Source organism: Bubalus kerabau, chromosome X (genome assembly GCF_029407905.1).
Source record: "Bubalus kerabau isolate K-KA32 ecotype Philippines breed swamp buffalo chromosome X, PCC_UOA_SB_1v2, whole genome shotgun sequence".
Lineage (NCBI taxonomy): Eukaryota > Metazoa > Chordata > Mammalia > Artiodactyla > Bovidae > Bubalus > Bubalus kerabau.
Genome location: NC_073647.1, coordinates 4,020,064 through 4,047,273, shown reverse-complemented (window position 1 = coordinate 4,047,273; position 27,210 = coordinate 4,020,064). Strand labels below are relative to the sequence as shown.

Genomic DNA, 27,210 nt, shown 5'->3' with positions numbered 1-27,210 from the left:
GGCAGAGGCGTGGGTCAGCGATGGCCTGCTGCAGGGTTGGAGGTACTGAGTGCAGCAGAGCATGCATTGGATCTTTTGAAGGAGGTCACCATTATCTTCATTACCTGCACCATAGTTTGGCCCTAGGTAAATAATAGGGAGGGAACACAGCCCCATCCACCAACAGAAAATTGGATTACAGATTTACTAAGGACACCCTGCCCATCAGAACAAGACCCAATTTCCCTCTCAGTCAGTCTCTCCCATCAGGAAGCTTCCATGAGCCTCTTATCCTTCTCCATCAGAGAGCAGACAGACTGAAAACCACAATCACAGAAAACTAACCAATCTGATCACATGGACCACATCCTTGTTTAATTCAATGAAACTATGAGCCATGCCATGTAGGGCCACCCAAGATGGACGGGTCATGGTGAAGAGTTTTGACAAAAGGCGATTCACTGGCGAAAGAAATGGCAAACTACTTCAGTTATTCTTGCCTTGAGAACCCCAAGAACAGTATGAAAAGGCAAAAAGATAGGACACTGAAAGATGAACTCCAGAGGTTGGTAGGTGCCCAATATGCTACTGGACATCAGTGGAGAAATAACTCTAGAAAGAATGAAGAGACAGAGCCAAAGCAAATACAACACCCAGTTGTGGATGTGACTGGTCATGGAAGCAAAGTCTGATGCTATAAAGAGCAATATTGCATAGGAACCTGGAATGTTAGGTTCATGAATCAAGGCAAATTGGAAGTGGTCAAACAGGAGATGGCAAGAGTGAATGTCAACATTCTAGGAATCAGCGAACTAAAATGGACTGGAATGGGTGAATTTAACTCAGATGATCATTATATCTACTACTGTGGGCATGAATCCCTTAGAAGAAATGGAGTAGCCATAATAGTCACAAAAGAGTCTGAAATGCACTACTTGGATGCAATCTTTCTAAAAAACGACAGAATGATCTTTATTCGTTTCCAAGGCAAACCATTCAGTATCACAGTAATCCAAGTCTATGCCCCAACCAGTAATGCTGAAGAAGTTGAAGTTGAACGGTTCTATGAAGACCTACAAGACCTTCTAGAACTAACACCCAAAAATGATGTCCTTTTCATTATAGGGGGCTGGAATGCAAAAATAGGAAGTCAAGAAATACCTGGAGTAACAGGCAAATTTGGCCTAGGTGTACAGAATGAAGCAGGGCAAAGGCTAATAGAGTTTTGCCAAGAAAACACATTGGTCATAGCAAACACCATCTTCCAACAACACAAGAGAAGACTCTGCATATGGACATCACCAGATGGTCAGCACCAAAATCAGATTGATTATATTCTTTGCAGCCAAAGATGGAAAAGCTCTATACTGTCAGCAAAAAACAAGACTGGGAGCGGACTGTGGCTCAGATCATGAACTCCTTATTGCCAAATTCAGACTTAAATTGAAGAAAGTAGGGAAAACCACTAGACCATTCAGGTATGACCTAAATCAAATCCCTTATGATTATAGAGTGAAAGTGACAAATAGATTCAAGGGATTAGATCTGATAGATGGAGTGCCTGAAGAACTATGGACAGAGATTCCTGACATTGTACAGGAGGCAGTGATCAAGATCATCGCTATGAAAAAGAAATGCAAAAAGGCAAAATGGTTGTCTGAGGAGGCCTTACAAATAGCTGTGAAAAGAAGAGAAGTGAAAAGCAAAGGAAAAAAGGAAAGATATACCCATCTGAATGCAGAGTTCCAAAGAATAGCAAGGAGAGATAAGAAAGCCTTCCTCAGTGATCAATGTGTTATACATATCAGCATTTAATTACATTCTGCCTAGTTTTGTTGCCTGAGGTCTTTCAAACAGACCTAGGTTCAAATCCCGCCTTCACCACTACTGGCTTTGCCATGGTAGGCAGCTTACTTAGCCTCCCTGATTTGCAAACCAGTCATAATTATATTTTACAAGACAATCATGTTTACATGAGACATCAGTGGAAGATTCTAGCACACAAGAGATATTAAAAAAATGTTGATTTTCTTCCAAACTGGGTTATAAATGGCATGACATCTGAAACTACAATTCAAACTTCTTGCGTTGAACAGACAGCTGAACACATTGAAGTAAGGCAGCAAATATATCATTGGCTTACAAGGACTTATTTGGAATTGTGTGGAAAATTTTCAACATATAATTCAATAGCAGGTTCTCGAATACTTATAATACTGTTTTGCTCAATCCCTCTTTTAGAAGCACAGGCCATCAGAGTGGAATGTTCATATATGTGACAACCACAGTCGAGTAACAACCCAAGAGAATGAGGGATAACATGGGGAAAAACCACCACAGATCCACAGCCCATAGAGGGGAGTGACAACACATGTCAGGTCCCCTACTTTTGGGCAATCTGTATCAATGAGCATAATCTTTGACACCGAAATGCCCCATGCTTAAAATTTATTCTAGGGAGATAATACAAATGAGCTACAAGGATGCAATAATGCAGCATTATTTATGATATGTCAAAATTAGAAATATCCTAATAAGCTAAATCACCATATCATTCTTTAATAAGAATGTAACTGATCCAGAGAGTGATATAGGATGATAAACATGATGGTCAATGAATACAGTAGGTATAAAACAGCAGGACTATAATACAGTTCGTAAGAGTACACATAATGTATATGTGTTTATATATACATAACAGAGATATTTAGAAAAATGTTGGCCAAAATGTTAATAGTTATCATTTATGGGTGGTGATTTTTTATTTTATTCTTTAGTACTTTTTGTATTCTTTGAATTTTCTACATAATAATGTATTTATCTTTTTAATCAGGAAAAAAAGTACCTTTTTTTTTTAAATCGGGGAATAACTGTTTTACAATGTTGTCTTGGTTTCTGCTATACAATGCAAATCAGCCATAATTATATATATGTCTCCTTCCTCTAGAGCCTCCCTCCCCCCTCCCATGCCACTTCTCTAGGTCATCACAGAGCGCCAGGCTGGGCTCCCTGTTTTATATATACAGCAGCTTCCCACTAGCTAGCTATCTTCCACATGATAGTGTATATATGTCAGTGCCACTTTCTCAATCCGTCCCGCCCTCTCCTTCCCCTGCTGCGTCCACAAGTCAATTCTCTACGTCTGCATCTCTACTCCTTCCCTGCAAATGGGTTCATCAGTACTATTTTTCTGGATTTCATATATATATGTGTGTGTTAATATATGATATTTGTTTTTCTCTTTCTGACTTACTTCATTCTATAGAACAGGCTCCAGGTTCACCCACCTCACTACAACTGACTCAAATTCGTTCCTTTTTATGGCTGAGTAATATTGCATTATATACATGGTTGGTGGGAATGTGAATTGATACAGCCACTACAGAGAACAATATGGAAATTCCTTTAAAAACTAGGGATACAACTACCATATGACCAAGCAATCCCACTAATAGGGCATATATCCTGAGAAAACCACGATTCTAAAAGACACGTGCTTCCCTGGTGGCTCAGCAGGTAAAGAATCTGCCTGCAATGTGGGAGACCTGGGTTCGATCTCTGGGATGGGAAGATCACCTGGAGAAGGGAAAGGCTACCCACTCCAGTATTCTGGCCTGGAGAATTCCATGGACTGTATAGTCCATGGGGTCGTAAAGAGTCGGACACAATTGAGCGACTCTCACTTTCTTTTCAAAAGACACATGCACCCAAAGTTCATTGCAGCACTATTTACAATAGCCAGGATGTGGAAGGAATAACATTTTTATTTGAGGTAAAATAAATCTCCTTACAAAGTGAGCTGCTTTGTTCTGCTTCTTCCTGCTTTAGTTCTCTGCAACACTCTAATTTCCTTTCAGTTGCAAAAGTCTAGAAGGCAGACTATCAGTTCTGCTCTGCCTAACCTCTTAAGGCCTCTGGTCTGATCAGAGGTCAAAATGCAAGGGAACTGTTTGGCTCCTTCTAAAGGGGATTCTTTGTATCAGATAGGACGGCTGTGACATAAGAACTCCTTGTGTAAGGACTGTTTATGCTTCATTAAAGCTACCTACTCGAAATGGGAATGGGAAAGGGAAGGTTATTTTAGGGTCAACTTTTTCTTCAAAGAAAACAGCCTTTCAGGTACTTATTGCCTTGCTCAAAAGTATGTGCATGAGTCCAGGGGTGTGTCTGTGTCATCTGCATTCCATCTCACAAAATACTTCCTTTGAGATTCCCATCACGTCCCACTTCACTAGGGTATTATTAGCATATTTGCCGTTTTCCCTTTTATCCCCTTCAACTTCAGTCACCAGAAAAACAGCTATACACAGACCCTACAAAAGACGGAATGCCCATGAAAACATTAAAATATTGGCCTGAAACTATGCAAGAACCCAAGGGTCTTTCTGTTTCTTATTCTGAACGTGCTACCAAGGCTAAAAGATTGAAACATGTAAAATATCATGTATGAAACGAGTTGCCAGTCCAGGTTTGATGCACGATACTGGATGCTTGGGGCTGGTGCACTGGGACGACCCAGAGGGATGGTATGGGAAGGGAGGAGGGAGGAGGGTTCAGGATGTGGAACACATGTATACCTGTGGCGGATTCATTTTGATATTTGGCAAAACTAATACAATTTTGTAAAGTTTAAAAATAAAATAAAATTTAAAAAAAAAGGCTAAAAGATTCCTTACCTGCTTTATGAAGCGTAACTGAGATTCAGCAATTCCATGAATGAAAGACTCAGGTGAAGAGCCTCTTGGAGTACCATCAGTAGCTGGTTGGCTTGAAGGGCCCCACAGCATTTCACGGACAGATGGGGGATTCAAGTCTACATGGAAGTCAGCTGAAATCTTACAGTTGTTCTTCACATCAAACAAGGCAAGATTAATAAAAAAGGGTTCAACCTGGGAATGAAAACCATTACATTTTTAAACAATGACTTTTATTTTAGGTGGGATGGGGGAGGGACACAAATTACAGAACTTTTTTTTTTTATTCTTCAAGTTTCTGTGATTACAGTTCCTTTCTGAGTTCAATATTCAGCTAAAAGTGTATTATGGCTCATTTGCATATGAGAAAGAGCTTTCTAAATAACAGACTCTCAAATTGTAACTTTTGTCCTGTGTAATTTCATAAGTCACAAATTTTTTTAAATGAGTAGAAATCGGAAGCCACACTTAAAGAACATCAATTATTCTATGAATAAATTTTAATTCTCCATAGGCTTATTGAAATTACCTAAAAATAATGCCAATATTACACAGTAGAAATAAATCTTCCCTTTTTCTATATTACAGCTTACTGGATTATACATTTAATAAGAGCTAATATCAGTCAAAATCAAATTACTTGACAAAAGCTTTGTCCCATCAGCATTTTGGAAGACATGATTCCTCTCTACAGATGGCATTTGAAAGCTGGTCACAAAGAGAAATTTCATGCCAGATGGCATAAAGATTAACCCTTTACACACCGAGAGTCTGCTAGTGCATCTCAGCTACTTCATAAAAGAATAAATAATCACTGGATACTTTTCAAATATAAACTAGAACTCCCTTACCCCCCCAAAAAAAAAGAAAACAAAAAAAGGTGAACAGAAAATGCAGTCTTTTGGGCGATTTTACATTCATAGTTTCAAGTATTCCTAAGCAGCTCAAATGATCTGTGACAGCTAATAATTAGAATTTTCTGTGCAGAACACAATGAATTCACTCTATGAGAATAGTGAGTGAGACAAGCTGACTGAACAGCCTCTGTGTTCCTTCATGATTTTGGTGTTCCTTATTCATGGCTATGAGTCAATTTCACAGAAGTCATATTCTCTAGTAAAATTTACAAATTTGAGGACTTTCTAGGTTCTGGAGATATGTCCCTCCTGAAGGTCAAGAGCCTACCTACTCTGCTATTTTGAATAGGTAAGACTTTCATGAATCCTCTCAAGATGAAAACATATTCCTATCCTGGCAAAAGAAAGACAAATAAAATTCTTCCATGTCAAATTTATTATAACATGTAGCAATGGAATTTTCACCCATTAAATTAGTTCTCAGCAAAACAAAACAAAACAAAACAGTAGTTTCTTTAATGTACTGGTTTAAGGGAGGTAGAAGAAAAAGTCATACATACGTTTGTGGGTGGTCCTTTTGCATTGTCTCCAACTTGACCCAAGATATTGAACATTAAATCATGGCAATTTACCAAGAAACGTTTATTGCACTTTTCCTCAAATGGCTTTATATCAGGTTCAATTCCTGAAAAGTCCAACCTCTAAAAAACAGATAATATGAATCATTTCTCTCCCAAAATAGAATTCACATGAATTCACATAGATCTCTAAGTAAAACTTGCAAAATCTAACAGATCTCTGTCCATTCTTCATTTGAACTCTTAATTTTTTTCATTCAATGAGCCTTTGTAGCGTTCTTACACTAAGGTTCTAACACTGAAATAAATCCCTGCCTCACTCCTGACCCTGCTCCTCTGATTTCATCTCCTACCACTCAAGCCTGCCCCCTCCCTCTGTTTCAGCTCCACCAGCCTCTTTGGTTATTTTTCCAGCACACAAAGTACACTCCCACCTCAGGACCTTTGAACTTGCTGTTCTGTCAGGAACTCTCTTCCCCCAAGATAGATGCATGGTTTACTCCCTCATTTCATTCAAGTCTCTAATCAGTCCCAAAGAGAGACTTTCCTTAACTCCCTATATAGAATTATATACTCTCTGACAGCCTATACTCCCTTTCCTTAATTAAGTTTCTAACATTATTTTTAACATTTACTTCATTATTTATTGTTTGTCCTCCCCACAAAATACTGTGTTCCCGGATGGTAGGAATTTTGTTTCTTTTCTGAGCTGTGCATGAAACAAATTTGACATGAATGGATATGGGAGGCAAGAATAATACCATGGCCTCTAACTTGGAAGATTCAGTAGATTGTGATGTTATAAACTTAGTTGTGAAATAAAAATGAATAGCAGATATAAGGGGAGGGTGAATAGAGACAATGACTTCAGTTTAGGATATGCTGAGTTTGAAAGGATACAAGTAACTGGTTAGAAAATAGGAAAGGTGTGGGTTGGAGATCTGGATTTCAGAATCAGTGGCAACTAGGATGAGGAGGATGAGGCTGGAACCCTGGGGACCACCTACACTGAAATGATGGACAGAGGGTGAGGCGTGTACATAGGAAACAAGACCACTGAGCTCAGCTTCTAACAGAGCTGGAGGATGAATCCTGGCTGCCACTGAGATATATTTTTTAAATTATTCGTACTTCAAAAAAAGTTTAAAAGAAGATACTGAGAGTCAAGAAATTCCTCCAAGCAGGGGAGGAATCTGTCCCCCTCCCCCGCCCCAAAGAAACTCACTGAATCCCCCTTCAGCTCACCCAGCTCAGGCGATCTGAGTTCATCTGTTCATTCTGATTGTCTGAACAGATTCACATTCTGTTCACAAATGTAAGAAAAAGTATAGACTGTGGCATAACTTACTATACTTTCAATAAGACCAGAGAGAGGGTAGATGGGAAGTGACTGGATGAATCTGAGCAGAATATATTGCCAGTATGGAAAAGTCAAGCCAAGAAACACAAGAATTTTTCTCAATTGCCTGAGTAATTCAAGCCAAAACAGGTATTGTGCCTGAAGAGTCTTAGATAATTATAGCTGTTCTGACCTTGCCTGCGTCACTGACAAAACTCCCCTTAAAAGGGCCTAAAGTATAAGATTCGTACCTGAAAGCATAATTTTTTCCCCTAGAGCCTATTTATCTACAAATGTGTGGGACTAGACAGCTCCCTCTTGAACACTTATCTATCTGTGGAGCCAGCAAAGGCAAGTCATTGCCATGGAGATCAATTCTAATTTCCGCCCATTTATCTGCTCTCCTTTGGAGCTTACTCAGACAGTGGAATGTGAAGGAAAACTGGACTAAACCACTCCAGCCCCCTTTCTCTTCTGAGGCCTGTGCGTGCAAATGTGGGGACATACGGCCTTCCCTAGGAGTTCAAAGTCAGAACCATCTCCTTCAGTCAGTGTTTCTTTATTCTCTACAGTCAGTGGTAGAAAACTCGTCTCTGGGCACTGAACTCTGACCATAAGGGAAGGCTGATATTATCGGATGGCACTGCCTACCTAGAAATGTACACACAACCTGGATTTCTCTGTGGTAAAATTGGCCTTCCATAATTAACACTGAATTCAATTTTTGCTCAAACTTTCATCCCAACTGTAAATTTTTCTCTCACTGTAGCTCACTGATAAACAAACATAAAATCAGTTCTGTTCCATGACCACAAAAACACTACACCACAAATTTTTTAAAGACATTGGATGGAGTTTCAACCACAGTCAATTGGCTTCTTTGTATACAATCAAAGAGTCTGACATGTTCAATTAGAGTGCAATCAAGATGGCGGGGGGTGGGGTGCATGGGACAACAAGTGAATCAAAGGCTCAGACATGGTTCAAACGAGTAAATTTCTGAATGAATATCTTAGAACTACATTCCCAAGGCCTGCTACACACTTTCTGGAAAAAAATTATAGAACTTACACAAATAATATAATAGTGCTATGGGGGAAAAATATGAAACATTTAAAATGAATTTTCCCCAGATAATTTTATTTTTTCATGTGGTATTTTTATTAAGGAAAAACCTCTGCATTATTGATAGACTACATACTTTTTCCATTTCAGACTAAAAGAATTTTAGTTATAAAAATGTTTGAAGCAAAAGAAACACAATCTATCTTCCCAAAATTATTTTATATTTTATTGCTACATATTCACTGAGAAAAAAAAAACTATAATGCTTATATAATGCATACTATTTTAAAATTCCATAGAGAAAACCCCTTCATGGATCACAGCCTTGTCATGGCAAAGAGGCTTGCGTAACTCTGTGAATCTATGAGCCATGCCATGTAGGACCAACCAAGACAAACAGGACAGGGTGAAGAGTTCTGACAAAATGTGGTCTACTAGAGGAAGAATGGCAACCCACTCCAGTATTCTTGCCATGAGAACTCCATGAATGGTAGTAAAAGGCAAAAACATATGAAACCAGAAGATGAGCCCCCCAGATCAGAAGCTGTCCAATATGCTATTGGGGAAGAGCAGAGGGCAATTACTAATAGCTCCAGAAAGAATGAAGAGGCTGGGCCAAAATGGAAACAACACTCAGCTGTGGATATGTCTGGTGGTGAAAGTAAAGTCCAATGCTATAAAGAACAATATTGAATAGAGAATCAAGGTAAATTGGAGGTGGTCAAGCAGAAAGAGGATGGCAAGAGTGAACATCAACATTTTAGGAATCAATGAACTAAAATGGACGGGAATGGGTGATTTAACTCAGATGGCCATTATATCTACTACTGTGGGCAAGAATCCTTTAGAAGAAATGGAGTAACCCTCATAGTCAACAAAAGAATGTGAAATGCTGAGACATTACTTTACTGACAAAGGTCTGTATAGTCAAACCTATGGTTTTTCCAGTAGTTGTGTACAGATGGAAAAAGCTGGACCATAAAGAAAGCTAAGTGCAGAAAAATTGATGCTTTTGAATTGTGGTGCTGGAGAAGACTCTTGAGAGTACCTTGGACAGCAAGGAGATGAAACCAGTCAATCCTAAAGGAAATCAATCCAGAATATTCATTGGAAGGACTGATGCTGCAGCTGAAGCTACAATACTTTGGCCACCTGACACAAAGAGCCAACTCATTGGAAAAAAAACCCTGATGCTAGGAAAGATTGAAGGCAAAAGGAGAAGGGGGTGGCGGAAGATGAGATGGCTAGAATGGACATGAATTTGCTCAAACTCTGGGAGACAGTGGAGGACAGATGAGCCTGACTTGCTGCAGTCCATGGGGTTGCAAAGTGTCAGAGAGTACTTAACAACTGAACAACAATATGTAGAAAAACTGAAAAGAAAACCAAAAGATTCATCTTCCCTCAAGTATTTTATTTTCATGTGAAGTATTTTCTATTAAGAAAAATATCTGTAACATTTAGACATGGTAGAAGTTTACCATTTTTAAAAATTGGTAATTTAATTGGAAAATATCATGGAATTACCTAAATCAGAAGAAAATATGAAAAAGAATAGATACATGTATATGTATAACTGAATCACTCTGTTGTACACCTGAAACTAACACAACATTGTTAATCAACTATACACAAATATAAAATATAAATTAAAAAATAAAAGGTAAAGAGAATCATGGAACTAAATATTAACTACATATTTAGTAGTATCTTAGTACTAAAAGTGCCTCACTCTCGTGAAAGAGACTAAAATACACATGTGCATGTAAATTTGCACTTTCCTGGATCGCTTTCCCTCTGAAGTGAGATTAAACCAGGCATGAAAATTATCCCAGTTCTACAGGCCTACATCAAAAATGGAAAATAAACATGTCTCATATGACGTGGTATTCCTTATACTATACATTTTCACTGATACTGGATCACAATTGTATTTAATGTGTTAAAAGCACTGAAACCATTGTTAAAGATTCTTTAATTTATTGACTTTGAAGAGTAAGATGAAGTGAAAACAATATAAAGAATTGAGAGGAATATATATATACACACACATATATACAGTTCCAAACTATTTGTATATTTTCAGCCCTCCTAGTGAAATTAGTTATTAAGCTACCTATTCAAAGAAACCAAGACAAAAAAATATAAAGCAATAAATATATGCCCAGTAGTTCAAAAATCAGTGATTTAAACATTTCAGACACTGTTTATCTGAATAAGCAACAATTATTTAAAGCAATATATCATTAATACCTGAACTTCTGAATCAAAAGAAAAGAGATTCTGTCTTCCATCTCCTCTACTGAGCTTGTTTAGTTGTTCAGTTTCTCTTCCATACTAAAATTGAAACAGACATATATATATATATATATATATATATATATATACACACACACACACACACACACATATACACGTGTTGATCATTACTTCATTTCCTTCAAAACAGTATTAAATGCCATTTAATGATCTAGTTTATGAGAAACTAGCAACTTGACACAGCTTCAAATATACACTCTTCTCTACTTCCAAGTACTTAAGGTGGATAAAGAATGCTTGCTGTGCAGAGTTACAGTCATCAACCTGTGCTATTAATCAAGTATTTACACTTTCTATACACTTTTTTAAGACCAAGAATATTATTCAACCCATAGTACAAAAAAGAAATACAAGAGACTTGTGATATAAAAGATAATTAACAAGAGAACTAATCCATGGTGCTACTCATCCATGATATATATAATATATATATATATATATAAATCCATGAGTATATATGTTTTATATATATATATATGTATATTATATACAATTCTGATTCTATCACTTTAGGAAAAAAACATAATGGGCTCTATGGTCTGAAATAACAAAGACTCAAAGGGAACACATTAAAATCTACAGGGGATCATGAGTGTGTTTCAAAATTTTTGAAAATATATTAACATTGAAGCTTAAGAGAATGGTAAATTTAAAACAGAAAAAAGTAACATCTAAATCTGTATAAGTTAATAGCTCAGGAGGAGGAATAAAGTAAAAATATAAATAGGTTTGGCAAGGATTTAAATGGAGAAATAGGGTATAACCTCCTAATCTAGTATAGAGTCCACAGAATAAAATATGTAACCTAGTAAGACAGACACGATAATCACCTCTACACTTTCAAAGCTGGCTCATTTCAAACACCAAAGAACAGAGTAATCAACACAAATGATGTCTGTTAACCAAAATCCTTATCTGATAAAATTATTCATATACATATAGATAGGCATTCACATACAGACAGACTCTGATTTTCATATGAAATTAACATATACAAACCATTAGACTGAATATAATGTTCAATCTGCATCAATAGCTCCTTGAATGAATAATATTTAGTGTATGAATGACATATAGTAATTAAACTGAATGTGGAGAAGGAAATAGCAACCCCCTCCAGTATTCTTCCCTGGGAAATCCCATGGACAGTAGGAGGCTGGTGGGCTACAGTCCATGGGGTCCTAAAAAAGTCCGATATGACATAGCGACTAAACCAGAACAATACACTTAATAAGAAATAGCAGATAAAATTAATATTCATTAGAATCTAGTAGCATTTCTTGGAACCTAGGGAAAAAAAAATAACACTTTCCAAACTGTTAGTTGGTACTGAGCAGGTCCAACTTGAGCAGTGTACTTGTCTTTTGTAATCTCTACCTGTTTCACTAATTTGTTGTGATTTTTAACTTAGAAATGACATTGTCAAATGGAATCCAGCATTACAGCCTTAATATGCAGGATTAACACTGTCTCACTTGAAGGTAAGTTGCGATAACAAAGGTGTACCTTCATCAGTTCCGGATGCATGCTCCTTTCCAAACTGGCCATGATGTTCTCGGCTTTTCCTTGGCTGCTAGGTTCATCATCTGAAAATTCATTAAAAGCAGATGTTCTAAACCATGCAGACCATTAACAATCACCTAAGAAGAATATCCTAACTATCTCTCTCTCCCACCCCAATCTCTCCTACTAGATTTATTACAAAGAATTTTGATTATGAAAGCACTGGGAAAACTTTAATGGACTTTTGAAAATCTGCCATGAATCCCCTATCTGTTTTCAGTCTGGTTATATATCATATGTCAGAGCCAATGGAGCATCAACTCTTTAAAAAAAAGAAAAACCTATCAACCTCCACAGTCACTTTTAATGAAGAAGTAGGTCAACCCTCACGATTAAGAGTTCTATATTCACCCTACACAAAGGACATTCCCATGGATTAAACACAAGGGCTTTACCTCAATAACGAATTATTAAAAAAATTCTGACCTTGTGATATTTCCACCGTCTCCTTTTTCTCTTGCACTAAACTGTCGGTATTGATCTGAATAATCTTTTTCAAAGTTATCAACCATTCCTCCATTTCCTGCTCAGTTTCAGCAGCCAGATAATGGCTATACTTATCTAGCATCTTGAGTTCAAAAGCATGACGGCGCATTTTGGGGCACTGGAGGGAAAAAAAAAGAGGTATGTGTTCAGTTAGTTTAGTTACCCTTTTAATATTAGATTTCATTAGTTTATTTTTACCTCAGCTCAGCACACATGTATGTCAATACTTTCATGAAAGAATTGCTTCTTTCAACAAGGAATAGAAATTCCAAGACAATGTAAAGACCATGTCAAACATCTTTTTTATTCCCCTTAGTATTGAGCACTGGAGAAGGAAATGGCAACCCACTCCAGTATTCTTACCTGGAGAATCCCATGGACAGAGGAGCCTGGTGGGCTGCAGTCCATGGGGTCATGAGAGTCGGACACGACTTAGCGACCAAACCACCACCAGTACTGAACACGGAAGTATAAACACAAAGCTGATATAAAATACTACATGTTGAGTGGGTATTATCATTTAAGGCCTTCTGACATCCTTCACATTTAAATAATCAAACTAACTCGACAAAAATAAGCCAATGTTTTACTATTTGCACCCTGCTGGAAGTTTTCCTGACATATTTATAGATTTTCAAAAGCAGTCCTTAAAAACAAGCTCAAATGTGACCTGAAATAAATCTGGTAGCTGCTTTATATCACACCATAAAATACAATATCGCTATCTAGTTCATTTTCATCACAGTATGAAAGAAGCATAAAAGAAGACTGTAGTTGGTTCATATTAAAGTGTGGTTCTCAATAAAAATGATGGAAATGGCCTAGACTGAATCCTAGCACACAAGAAAAGAAAAGCCTCTTCCTTTCATCAAACATGATGACACCTTCTTTTATATTACCGCTTTCTCTGTCATGACAAAAGAAATGACACACTGTCCCCTGCTCCCAAACCTCAGCCTTAATTTCAAGGAAGGCTCATGAATCAATAATTTTCCACTGCATGGTCATTATTCAGGAAGGATCCAAGAAAGTCCCTCCTTCTCATCTTCAAAGTATAGTAAAGAACGATTAAACTGCTGTAGCAAGTCCTAAAGATTTATATATTTGAAAATATTTGGGAGGAGGGAATCATAAATAGAGGAGAAATCAGAGCCTGGGAGCCCCAGTAAAGGAAGGTCAAACTGTACTAGAGCTAATTGAGAAAATCTGGGAATTGTATGTGCCTTCTTCTTTCCAGAAAGATAAGAAAGCTGTCACACATATATATTGGGTTGGCCAAAAAGTTTGTTCCGTTTTCTGTAATGTTACAGAAAAAAAAAAATGAACTTTTTGCAAATTCAATGTATAAAAGAGGGTACCTTCTATTCACATAGATCATTGTATATTATATTTTAAAGTGTTTTTTCATTTGCTTCTAATGATAATCTCACTTAATAAAGTGAGGAGATATTATTAATCACACTTTACACTTCTGTAAACTAAGATTCAGGTAGGTTGGGGGTGTTGAACCGACATCTCCTGCCTCCCAATCAACGCAGTGCCCCTTCTAGTCGACCAGGCCAGGCTGGCTCTGTAGTCTTGGCTCCTATTGCTTGGTCAATCAACTTCCTTCTTAATCATCTCTCTGTCCTCTACTCCCCACCCTGTCCATACTAACCCTAACATCCATGCCCCCTCAGTGACTCAAATCAGCAAACATGTATTAAGCCCCTACTGTATATACAACTTACCTAATTATTATAAGGGGCTTGGACATGAATATGACATGGTCTCCATAATGGAACAAGGAATGGGAATAATTCAGCACAGTGGTAGCACAGGGGAGCTGGAGCATAGTTCCACTTAGTGGGAGTGAGTGTGAGGAAGAAAACAAAAAATGTTTCATGGTACAAGGCCCATTTGAGCCAAGTCTTAAAAGATAAGGTTCAAACAGGAAGTATGTGCTGGGCAGAGGAACAAATATAAGAAAGGCACATGTGTGTGACACTCTGTGGAGTGCTTAGCCTGGAGTGATGAGAGCACAGAATGTATGAGGGGGGTCCCGGGGGTGGGGGTGGGGGGTTAGTAGGAAAAGTCAAATCACCGTGGGCCTGCAATGCCCTGGTAGGATCTTTAGAGCTCACTCTGCAAGACAGCAAATCAAGAGCCAAAAGGTTTTGAACAGACGAGTGAAGGACCCCATCTATATCTCAGGAAGATGGAGTGGAACACGGCAACACATCAGGAGGCAGAAGACAAGACTCTAGGCAAGAGAGGTTAAAAGAGAGAACAGGAGGAAGACAGTGAGAATGGAAAGAAGGTGAGGGATTCAAGAGGCACTTTGGAGCAGACTCCAGAGGACCGGGAAAGCACTTAAATGGCAGCACAGAGGGAGAGTGGGATTCTGAAGAGGATTCTGAGTGTCTAGTATGCACGTTTTGATGGGTGGAGAGGCAATTCATCAAGGCAGAAAAATACTGAGGTTCTTAATAGATCAACAACCCTCTTCCAGAAAGAGAAAGAAATATTACCTCCATGAGCCCTACCTGAACAACATCGATGCAAGCATCCAAGTAGATGCAACCTTTAGATTCTTTTGAATTTTTCTCATCTTTATAGGAATTGAGAATATACGAACCATCAGGAAGCTGAGTTAAGTAAAAATACCGTCTCTTGAACACCTATGGGGGAAAAACCAACAATGACACATTTGTTACATATACATGGCATCTGAACAAAACACCTTGATGGGTTTGCCACAGACATTATATCCGGATAATTTGCAGACAACTTGGAGAAGTCATTAGGAATCAGCATGATCTTCACTTTCTTAAGATGGAGAGCTTGAAGTCAAGTGGTTTAACTCTCAGCCAAATATTTGGAGAAATTTTAACTCTTTATAGTTTATAAAGCATTTATGTATATGAATCACTATCCATTTCATTACAGCATCCTTTTCCTGTTTAATTGCAAACCATAACTGGATTCTTATTATTTCATTCACATCACTACAAATCCAAGTTGTATGTGTATGTATACATACACACACATATATACATTATATATATATATGTAATATACACACACACACACACACACACACACACACACACCCTGTATCATGTACTTATATCTCACCTGCAGACCTTACTGCACTCACTTATGCTGCTCCAGGGTCCCTATTCCTGAGAGTCCAGCTTAGAAAGTACTCACAGGGAAACACTGAGCACCACCACTTGCTACAGGTTGCTGCTGAAAGCCCTGTAGGCTGAGAAGTGCGTTAAAAGGCCCAATGGGATTAGCCCATCCATTTGAAATTAGGGATTAACAGTTAAGGAGTTCCCTTGCTACAACTCACGGTGAAATCCACAGGAATTGGAGAAGAGCTGGAAGACAGCCTGATGCATTTATTCTGTCCCTCTGCATGTGTGCATGCTCAGTCGCTTCAGTTGTGTCCAACTCTTTGTGACCTTCTGGACTGTAGCTCTCCAGGCTCCTCTGCCCATGGGATTTCTCCAGGCAAGAATACTGGAGTGGGTTGCTGTGCTTCCTCCAGGGGATCTTCCCGACCCAGGGATCAAACCCACATCTCTTACATCTGCTGCATTGGCAGGCAGGTTCTTTATCACTAGCACCACCTGGGAAGCCCCTCTGGGCTTCCTTGGTAGCTCAGTTGGCTAAGAATTTACCTGCAGCGCAGGGGACCCCAGTTTGATTACTAGATTGGGAAGACCACTCCAGTCTTCTTGGGCTTCCCTGGTGGCTCAGTTGGTAAACATCTGCCTGCAATGCTGGAGAACTGGGTTCGATCCCTGGGTTGGGAAGATCCTCTAGAGGAGGGCATGGCAATCCACTCCAGTGTTCTTGCCTGGAGAATCCCCATGGACAGAGGAGCCTGGTGGTCTGCAGTCCATGGGGTCACAAAGACTCAGACGCTGCCCCTCTATTCTCCCTTAAAAAGAGTCTTGGACCTGCTGAAGGAGGTGGGAAAGGGAGATTCAGAGCTCTCTGATACAGCCACAGACTGCAAGATATGTCTAGCATTTGTTATAGTAAAATTCCCCAGGACAAGAGATCTAAAATGATTTCAGGGTGGGAATGGGGAGACAGACTAGGAAATAGCCTCTTGATGATCCTATTGAAGAAATGCATTCCTATGCATCTTGTCTTACAGAAGTCAGTTTTCAGAGTTAAGCCTGCTGTTTTCAATAACCCATATGACCATCCAGTATGATCTCTGACTATTTTAAGAACTTTAATTAAGGAAAGAGTAGTATTTGGCAAGATTATTCTTGAAAACTACTTAACTTCTGGCAAAGTATCCAAAATATCAACAATTTATTTCTCTATGGCATGAGTAGGCAAAATATAAAAATATGTTAAAGGGCATTTCCTTTGAGGAAAACCAGTAAAAAAGAAATCATATGCTTGTAGTTATTTTTGACTTGTTCAAATACCATTGATTTTGGAATGAATGACAAAAATATACCAGTATGAGGAACACCATAACAGGTTAGACTGGTAAATGCTTATAGCATATTTGAGAGAGGGACTGTGTGGGCTATATGGAATCAGTAGAAAGAAGTTCAAGCAGAAAAATACCAGTTTGGATGCCAATCAAGTAAATATTACTATACTACAAAGGTATAGAAAGTATGTGTGTGTGTCTCTGTGTGATCTCATTTTACCCACATTTAAGTTTACTGCAACCATAACTGAAGAAATCTAGATCCATATACAAGGAAAAAGTTAATCATAAAGGTCATTATATATGTGTCTGTGTATATATATTGCTTATTTTTATGACAATGGTTCATATTTGTTATTAAATTGATGGAACCAGAAGACCTAAAATGACACAATGAGCTAATTTCAAATGAACAGAATACCACTTCTTAAAAGTTATCACAAAAACTATGTATGATAAAAATAGAAATAAATTTTCCAGGCAAACCTTAACATAAAAAATTACAACCAGATTAGAATCTGAACCATGATCAACTCTAAAACTCAAGGTTCATAGACTCAGTGGTACAGTCTATAGAATCCACTGGCAGAGTCCTTAACCAGCACCAGAGGAAATAAAGATACAGAGCAAATCAGCTGTGGCACAGAGTCAAATTATAGCTGCAGAATTTGCTTCATGTACAGCTGCCTCACCAAGCAAAGACGCTTCATGGCAGGCGGCACTTCCAATATTAGCAAGGCACGGTCATTACAATAGAGATGGAAAGGGATCTGAAAAGACAGTCAATCACTTCCTGTAACACTGCAATTCTGTCTAAATGTGACACTGAGGTAGGAATGTAGCTTGCAGATCTGGGAAGAGAGCAGATGCCTGGAATCACAGATCTTGAGTCTCACCCAGCGCTCCTGCTCCCCAGCAGGGCAACTGTCCTCACGACTTGCCTTCTCTCCATTTCCTCAGTTGTAAAGTGATGGGATCAGACTACATGATCTGTAACCTCCTTTTTTTTCATTATCTACATATAACTTTATTAGAAATGAACAAATAACACACCTGCCTTCCCAGCTGGGGGCCACAATCCCCAAGTGATTTCCTACACAGGCTCAAAGCATACAGTCTGCACAGTAAAGAAGTTTCTTAAGGTCATTTCTATAGACATCAGACTGTCCCCACAACAGATCCATAAGATCTCTAAGATATCTTCTCATTCAAATATTTTATGATATATGTTGGGTTTCAACTTCTGGGAAGCTTTTAAGATACTTTTCAAAGAAGAAAGGAATATCTTAAATCTCTCAGTTCAGTTCAGTCACACAGTCATGTCCAACTCTGCGACCTCATGGACTGCAGCATGCCAAGCTTCCCTGTCCACCACCAACCCCCGGAGCTTGCTCAAACTCATTTCCTTTGATTTGGTGATACCATCCAACCATCTCATCCTCTGTCGTCCCCTTCTCCAGCCTTCAATCTTGCCCAGTATCAGGGTCTTTACCAATGACTCAGTTCTCCGCATCAGGTGGCCAAAGTTGTGGAGCTTTAGCTTCGGCATCAGTCCTTCCGATGAATATTCAGGACTGATTTCCTTTAGGATTGACTGGTTTGATCTCTTGCAGTCCAAGGGACTCTCAAGAGTCTTCTCCAACACCACAGTTCAAAATCATCAATTCTTCAGCACTCAGCTTTCTTTATGGTCCAACTCTCATATCCATACATGACTACTGGAAAAAGCATATCTTTGACTAGACAGACCTTTGTCAGCAAAGTAATGTCTCTGTGCTGTCTAGATATGTCATAGCTTTTCTTCCAAGGAGCAAGCATCATGACTGCAGTCACCATCTGTAGTGATTTTGGAGCCCAAGAAAATAAAGTCTATCACTGTTTCCATTGTTTCCCCATCTATTTGCCACAAAGTGATGGGACCAGATGACACACTCTTCAGTTTTTGAATGTTGAATTTTAAGCCAGCTTTTTCACTCTCCTCTTTCATTTTCATCAAGAGGCTCTTCAGTTCCTCTTCGCTTTCTGCCATTAGGGTGGTATCATTTGCATATCTGAGGTTATTGATATTTCTCCCAGCAATCTTGATCCCATCTTGTGCTTTATCCAGCCCGGCATTTCACATGATGTACTATGCAAATAAGTTAAATCTCTCATATGGAATCAAAAGGGAAATCAGAAACATGACTTTATAAATTCATATAAATGTGGGGTTCCCCAGGTGGTGCTAGTGGTAAGGAATCCACCTGCCAATGCAGGAGACATAAAAAACTCAGTTCAATCTCTCGGTCAGGAAGATCCCCCAGAGGAGGTAATGGAAAACCACTCCAGTATTCATGCTGGGAGAATCCCATGGACAGAGGAGCCTGGCAGGCTATAGTCCACTGGGTTGCAAAGAGTTGAACATGACTGAGCATCTGAGCACAAAATATACTTATTTATTTGGCTGTGCCAGGTCTTGGTTGCAGGATACAGGATCTTTAGTTAATGGCATATGAACTCTTAGGTGCAGCATGTGAGATCTAGTTCCCTGACCAGGGACTGAACCCAGACTCCCTGCATTGGGAAAGCAGAGTCTTAGCCACTGGATCAACAAGGAAGTCCCAGAAACATGACATTTTTTTAATGTTGTTATTTAGGGTACAGGTTTACCTTGTTATTTTTTTCCATTTTGAAAAGAAGACAGCTGTTAAAATAATGACTATATAGAACAGTGGTAATTACTCTATATCATACCTTTCATCTGATGGGCTCAAGTTCTTTGTAACCAGGAGCTAATTTTTTTAATGTCACTTGGGGATTAGCATCTTTATCCACATGTTATCTAACAGCAAACTAAGAGACTAAGAACTCACTCAAGTTCACATGGGCAAGGCGATGGCAGAACTAGGATCACAATCATAGGACAATGACAAAGAATCCTGCCCAAACCTTCCAATGGCTTCCCATTGAGATTAGAATAAGACCTGAAATCCTCCCTATAGCCTGGGATGATGTGCATGCTCTGGCCTTGGGTTACCTCATGGACTTTATTTCTAATCATGCAGCTACACTGGCTTACCTGCTGTTCCTCAAACAAAAAAGTGTCCTTTGGACCTTTACGCTTTATGTCCCCTTGGCCTGAAAGTCTCTTCCCCCACATATCCACAGCTTCTTTCAGGTCTTTGCTTGACTCTTACCTCCTCTGAAAGGCTTTCTGTGACTACCTGCCCTCGTGGCAGCATCTTATTTTATCTTTTTCATAGAATCATCACTATTCAAATATATCTTATTCATCTATGTATCTATTTGCTGTCTCTTTTAAGACGATTAAGCTCCACATCTCATCCACGGCTATAGCCCTAGTACCTGTGACAGTGCCTGGAACGCAATAAAATTTTGCAAAATGAATGAGGAATGAATGAATAATTCATTCCCCAGTGCAGATTCTCCAGTGGTTTCATACAATAGAAGGGTGTCTCTCTGTAATGCCCATATTTTTCTTCCTCTTCCCCCATTTTATTATGTTTCCTAGATGGTGAACACAGCTGAAAATTCCCCACTTTACTCAGTGAGAAGCATGAATCCTGACCAGTGGCTCACCCAGACCACCCAGAAGAACAAAACAGAGTTAGCCAAAGGAGATTATTCTCTGGCATCAGGTTCTGCCAAGTATCTTGAAGGCCCTGAGCTATTCGGAGAACAACCTTTTGAACATTTACCCCACACGACCCTTTCTGGAGCAGGAACAAAGGGTTTCTATCACTCGGGTTAATTCAATGATGGAAAGCAGGGAGGTTTGAGCACCTAGTATTCTCAAATTAGGAGAGCCTTTTATCATTTTATGTAACAAATCTCAAGGGTGTTTAACCTATGTGTGTTCCCTAGAGGGTAATTATGTACTGTTAAATTCAATGAACCAGGAGCCCTGAGAAAGGATGGTCTGAAGGCTTTGTTAAAGTTAGGTGGGCCAGGAGCAATGTAGAAATTGGGAGGGGGAAATTTACCTGACTCATCTCTCAGAATAGGGAAGAAGAGGCAGCGAGGAAAAGAAGAAAGCAGGAGAATAGGAGACACACTGGGTCTGAGAACTGTTCAAAGCAAAGATGAAAGAAATAATGGGCAAGAAAATCCCATAACTTATCAGAAAATTGAGTTGCTGTTAATTACACCAGAATGTTGGGAACGTCACCCTGCTAAAGCACCCCTACCCATAGGTTGGCAACCTAATATATCACTTATGACTCTCTACCATATTATTTTACAGTCCTACCAGGTTTTAATATACTACATAGGTCTACCCTCTGGACAACTGGTTAAAAACCAAATAGCTTTACTTACATAATTCTATCATATCTGGGCCCTGGAAAATTTTTTTAACTATTTAGTTTGAAGCAAAGTCTAAAAAGAGGGGTCTACAATCCACCCTTCTCATTAGAGACAAATTAATTTATTGTCTTTCTTGGGTCATGTCATGGCCCTGCTCAAATTTCCAATGACCCCCAGTTACCCACATACGTGGTAAGGCTCCCATGCCTAATCTGACATTCAAGGCACTCCCACAGCCCTATCAATAATGTAAAATAATACCGATCTGTGACATCTGTGGAGTGCCTACTACATTACAGTTCTGACTAAGTGCTTCTTTCATATCAGTGAAATCCTCATAATGACCTTGTGTGGTAATTACTATTATCATTTCCATATTGCAGCAGAGAAACTGAGGCCCGAGGAGAGAGCAAAGGACCAAATCAACTCTATTTCCCATGACTACCCAACTTCACCTAATATACTTGCCCTGTACACACCGCCTGCCATGCTCACCTCCTTTCTGATTCCCTTCCTTGACGTCCCCACCCCCTTCAAAAAGCCTTCTCTGGGACTTTCCTGGTGGTCCAGTGGCTAAGACTCTGAGCTCCCAATGCAGGGGGCCTGGGTTTGATCCCTGGTCAGAGAACTAGATCCCACATGCCACACCTAAGAGTTCACGTGCCACAACCAAACACCCTGCATGTCACAACGAAGATCGAAGGTCCCGCGTGCCACAACTAAGACACAGTGCAGTCAAATAATTATTTAAAAAATAAAAAAAGAAGGCCCTAATAAATGGTTTTAAACATTCACCAATGAATGAGAGAAAAGGAAACATTTAAAAAAAAAACTAATTAGTGAGAAATCCCTTACCCATTAAATTAGTGTAATCTGTTTGTCAGCTGTGAGAGATGGACTGGAAGACTTGAACATACAAGGTATTAGTGTATCAAAAATAAAAGCTTCCCTCTACCCCTGTTCCAATAAACACAGTGACCTTGGCCTCCCAGCAATTATTTTAATTTCATATGTGCTTTTTTAGGTAAAATCCTCTTTTGATTTGTTGTTCTCCCAGTGCAGAAGGCAAAAAACCCCTCCTCTAACAGTGAAAGAATACGTGAGAACTCTTAGACTCTTGGATATATAACAAATGGCTCTGCTTTGTGCAAAAAGAAAGAAAGGGCACCAGAACTGAGTCATACATCAAGCAACTGAACTTGCAACCCCGATAATGTACCCAGACACTTCGATGTTTAATTGCTAAGAACGGAGAGGAGGGAACTTGAGGAATGTGACCAAATTGAGCCAAGAAGATGCCTAAAGGTGGGTGTCCCAAAGGGTTGGCCAAGAATCTGCAACAGATTTTTTTTTTAATGAAAAACCACAGTCAAGATCAGATTCTTCCTTATTCCATATCATTATATCCCTCAGGAAAAACAGTTCTAAATACCACAGGAAGGTCATGTCCAATATCAGAGCTATCTAGTCCACACTAAATTCCTTCACTGATATGGAGAGATGTTGAAAAAAGCAGATGTCCCTAGCAGCTAGCTACTTGGGAAAGAGAGTACGGACGTTTCCGTGATGACTGGCGTTTCTGCCCAAGGGATCATTTATTGTCTTTGCTATCTTTAAACTGCTCTCCAGAACTTTCCCAGGAACTGAAGAGTAGCAATGGGGTGTGTTCTCATGATCTAGAAGGTCCAAATTGAGGAAATTAATCACCTATGACAAAGCTTGTCATGTTTTAACATGAACACTGAGAAAAAAGCAATTATGAGCTGAGTGAAGTGGTCACTGTGCCCAGACAACCAACAGAGCTTCTGGGAGAGCTACAAGCAGCTGCCAGCATCTGCCTCCATGAAAGGACATGCTCAGGCACCAGATAACTGTGACTTGGGGAGGGACACATGTCATTAGCAGCTCTCCTGTAGCTTGGGTTCCTCGGGGCTGGTTCTCAGCCAATAACAGGGAAGCTCAGCAAGCACTTCTGGGAAAATGAGAATTGTAGAAAATGGTGGAGACTATATCCCGTCTGACCTCACTGGCAGAAAGGTGGATACTGGGGAAAATACAAAGGTTTATTCTCTAAATATGGGGTCTTCCAATCTTTCAATAGGAAGAGCTCAGCTCAGTTTTCACCAGACTTTTTTCCCTAGAGCCCATCCATTGCCCTCAATGTTCTTGCAAAACTGTCTGGCAGCTAGCAAGGGAAGCTGAACTTTCTAAAGCAGCTCATATACAAATTACTTGGGCTACATTATTCATATTGCATTAGAGGTCATGTGCTTGCATTCTCAAAAGCCCTTATAAAGTAGGAGTCTTCTGATTCTCTTTGATCTACTGGACTTTGTGGAGTCTTTTCTAACCCTCTTTCCTTCATTTTTTTTTTTCTTTCTACCTTCTCACATGATTCTATTTCTTCCTTCCTGGCTATTAGATGGCCTTATTTCTGAGAGGCAACATGGCCAGGAAAAAGACTCAGACTTGTTGATAAAAATAGTTTTAAAGTGGTTGTGCATAATTTCAAACAATCTAAAGGACTGATTCTGCATAGCTTTTAAAATCCAAAAATTTTTAAGTGAATAAAGATCTGTAAACTTCACCTCCCTCTGAAAGATACCCAGCTGCCCTGCTTTAATCCCCGTCATCCACAGAAGGCTCCACCAGCCAGTGTCAAGACACAGCGCATCAAAGACATGCAGATAAAATAGGAGGGCAGACACATGGCTCCCATAGGCTGTTATTTGCCAATGAGTCATGATTAATACCCAGAACCTTCTGCTGTAGCTTCCTGGTTAGCCTGCTGTGAATTTGCAGGGGCTGTCAACACGCAAATTTTCTGATAGAAAAGGTTCTTTGGTCTCAACTCTGCAAGCGCTAGCCCTGTGGTGAGCTCATTATTGAAGCCACCAAAGCCTGTCACCAGGATGGGCTGGAGTTCCTAGCAAGCACGGGACTCTGCATGTACCAAAAGTCAAACTACCAGCAGGATCGGGAAAATGACTCAACCAACAGCATACCTGAATCATCTTCCCATTCACTCGGGAGAGGAATTAAAATTCTTCACGTCAAACATTGGCGCAGTAGAAGGAGATATATAGAATTTTCCCTTTCAGAGTGTCTCATAAACTCTAGCCCTCCACCTCGGTTCTTCTGTCCTCTCCCTGAGCCAATCCAGGCCTGATGTGTATGATCCCCCACCCTGTACAGGGCACCTAGGGATATGAGCCTGAGGCCTCCAGTGCATCTCAGTTTATTGGCCTGTACTTCTGCTTTGGCCCTCAGTCCAACTTTAGCCTGACGACTATAAAACTGCTACCCACGCCCCATCCTCCCCCTGCCTGTTTCATACACTCACACACCCTCTGTTTATGTAGGGAGAAAGAGTACAGTAAACACTATGAGTTTCCACTAATTTCAATGATGCTAAACTAAATTAGAGTTAAAGCACAATTTTTATAGGAAAAAAATATCTTGGTGAAATCCTTCAGATACCTTTAACTGAATCTGGCTGGACCTTCCTCTCATGCCCAATCTAGCCATGAGAAAATCTGGAAATCCACTACTTATTGCTATGGTTTTAGGAGGTAAAAACCAGAAGAACATAGATTGTATATTCAGCTCCGAGAAATCCAAAATGGAGACTCAGAATCCATAATAAAGAAGAGCTGGGATAAATGAAATCCATAACCAGAGACAATTCCCAAAGCTCATTATGGCCTTTATATTTCAAATTATTCCCCACTCATTTTTTTAAAAAGAACTGTGTAGCACATATGACCAAATTGATTTACTCTTCTTTTCCTTTCTCTGCTTACTGTTTGGTAAAGGTTTTGAAAAGAATAGGTGTTTTTATGTTATGTGAATTACATCTCACTTTTTCAAAAAGAAGAAAGAAGTGGTAAAAATATGAACAGCTGGGGATAAACAAAAAAAAAAAGGGAGGGGGGAAGCAAAGAGCCTAGCTCAGCAGCAGCATAGAAATGATTAGCCGGAAACAAGCAGCAGCTGTCCCCTTCAGCCAGGCCACGTGGTCACCAGGTCACCTCAGACCCACGACCCACTTCATGAATTTATGGTTCCTGCCTGGCCTTTGTAAGTAGTGGAGTTTTAAACCTCAGGGGGAGATGATACAAAAGCTGAACAATCAATCTTTGACTAACTGAGTGAATTGCTTTTCTATTTCCATTATAACAAGTTACGATAAATTTAGTGGCTAAAAACAACATAAATGTACTATCTCACAATTCTGAAGGTTAGACATCTGACATGGCTCTCACCAGGCTAAAATTAAGGTGAGAGCAGAGTTCTGCTCCTTTCTGAAGGCTCTAGGGGACAATCCACTTCCTTGCCTTTCCCAGCTTCCAGAGGCTGCCCGCATTTCTCGGCCCTTCCTCCATCTTCAAAGCCAACAACATAGCATCTCTCTCTGACTCTGCTTCTACCCTTACATCTCTTTCCCTAACTCCCCTCTTTTGCTTCTGTCTTCCAGTTAAAAGGACCCTTATGATTACATTGGATAATCCAGGCTAATCTCCCTACTAGCTGATTAGTGATTTTTTAAACTCCCCTTTGCCATGTAAGGGAACATTTATAGATTCCAGGGATTGGGAATGGATGTCTTGGCAGGGGGGTCTTTATTCTGCCTACCACATCAATCAATCTGTAGTTCATGAATTATGGTAGAAAATTTGAAAGCATACACCTTTTACAGACAACTGCATTTGCATTTATAATATATAAGCTCCTTAAAAAGTAATACTGGGGCTTCCCTAGTGGTCCAGTGGTTGAGACTTCACCTTCCAATGCATGGGATGCAAATTCGATCCCTGCTCGGAGAACTAAGATCCCACATGCTGCAGAGCAACTAACCCACATGCCACAACTAGAGAGCGCACAGACCATAACTGAGTCCACACTTTAACTAGAGAAGCATGCGTGCTACAACGAAGAGCCTGCATGCTGTGATGAAGACACAGCAGAGCCAAAATAGAAAAACTAAAGAGGAATTTCTTTTTTAAAAAAGTTATATGTAAAACAAATTATAATTTAAAGTCATTATAAGTGAAAGTGTTAGTCGCTCAGTCATGTCTGACTCTTTGTGACCCTGTCTGACTCTTTGTGACCCCATGGATTGTATGGACTGTAACCCACCAGGCTCCTCTTTCCATGGAATTCTCCAGGGAAGAATATTGGAGTGGGTTGCCATTTCCTTCTCCAGGGGATCTTCCCAACCCAGGGATGGAACCCAGGTCTCCTGCATTGTAGGCAGATTCTTTACCATCTGAGCCACCAGGGAAGTCCCAAAGTCATCAGACTAACTCACTATTGAAACAAATCCTGTGGTGAACAGTTCTGTAAAGATATTAACTCCCTGATGTCTTCTTTTAGGAATCCAGATTTTCATACATTTACTTAATGTTGGACTAAAGCTTAAGTATGGGTAAAGCATTTTAATATTTTGAGAAGTTAGGGGAAGAGAGTGGAATCAAAAACCATAGAACCATTTTCTAAGAAGAACTAAATATACATTTCTCCAAAGAAGACATACAGATGGCTGACAAACACATGAAAAGATGCTCAACATCACTCA

General features: G+C 39.5%; 1 protein-coding gene across 6 annotated transcripts in view; it reads right to left on the bottom strand.

The window, feature by feature from the left end:
- LOC129640271 (dedicator of cytokinesis protein 11) overlaps positions 1–27,210 on the bottom strand; it is a 223,093-nt gene that overhangs the window by 134,465 nt on the left and 61,418 nt on the right. For 4 of the 6 annotated variants that reach the window (XM_055565486.1, XM_055565485.1, XM_055565481.1 and 1 more), the window contains exons 7-12: positions 15,406–15,540; positions 12,821–12,998; positions 12,338–12,417; positions 10,766–10,849; positions 6,091–6,231; positions 4,656–4,868 (exon numbers count right to left, since the gene is read on the bottom strand). In XM_055565486.1, the coding sequence (XP_055421461.1) occupies positions 4,656–4,868; positions 6,091–6,231; positions 10,766–10,849; positions 12,338–12,417; positions 12,821–12,998; positions 15,406–15,540 (831 nt within the window). Of the gene's footprint in view, positions 1–4,655; positions 4,869–6,090; positions 6,232–10,765; positions 10,850–12,337; positions 12,418–12,820; positions 12,999–15,405; positions 15,541–15,997; positions 16,122–16,217; positions 16,434–27,210 lie in introns of those variants that run through there. The other 2 variants (XM_055565483.1, XM_055565484.1) reach the window with 2 other exon arrangements.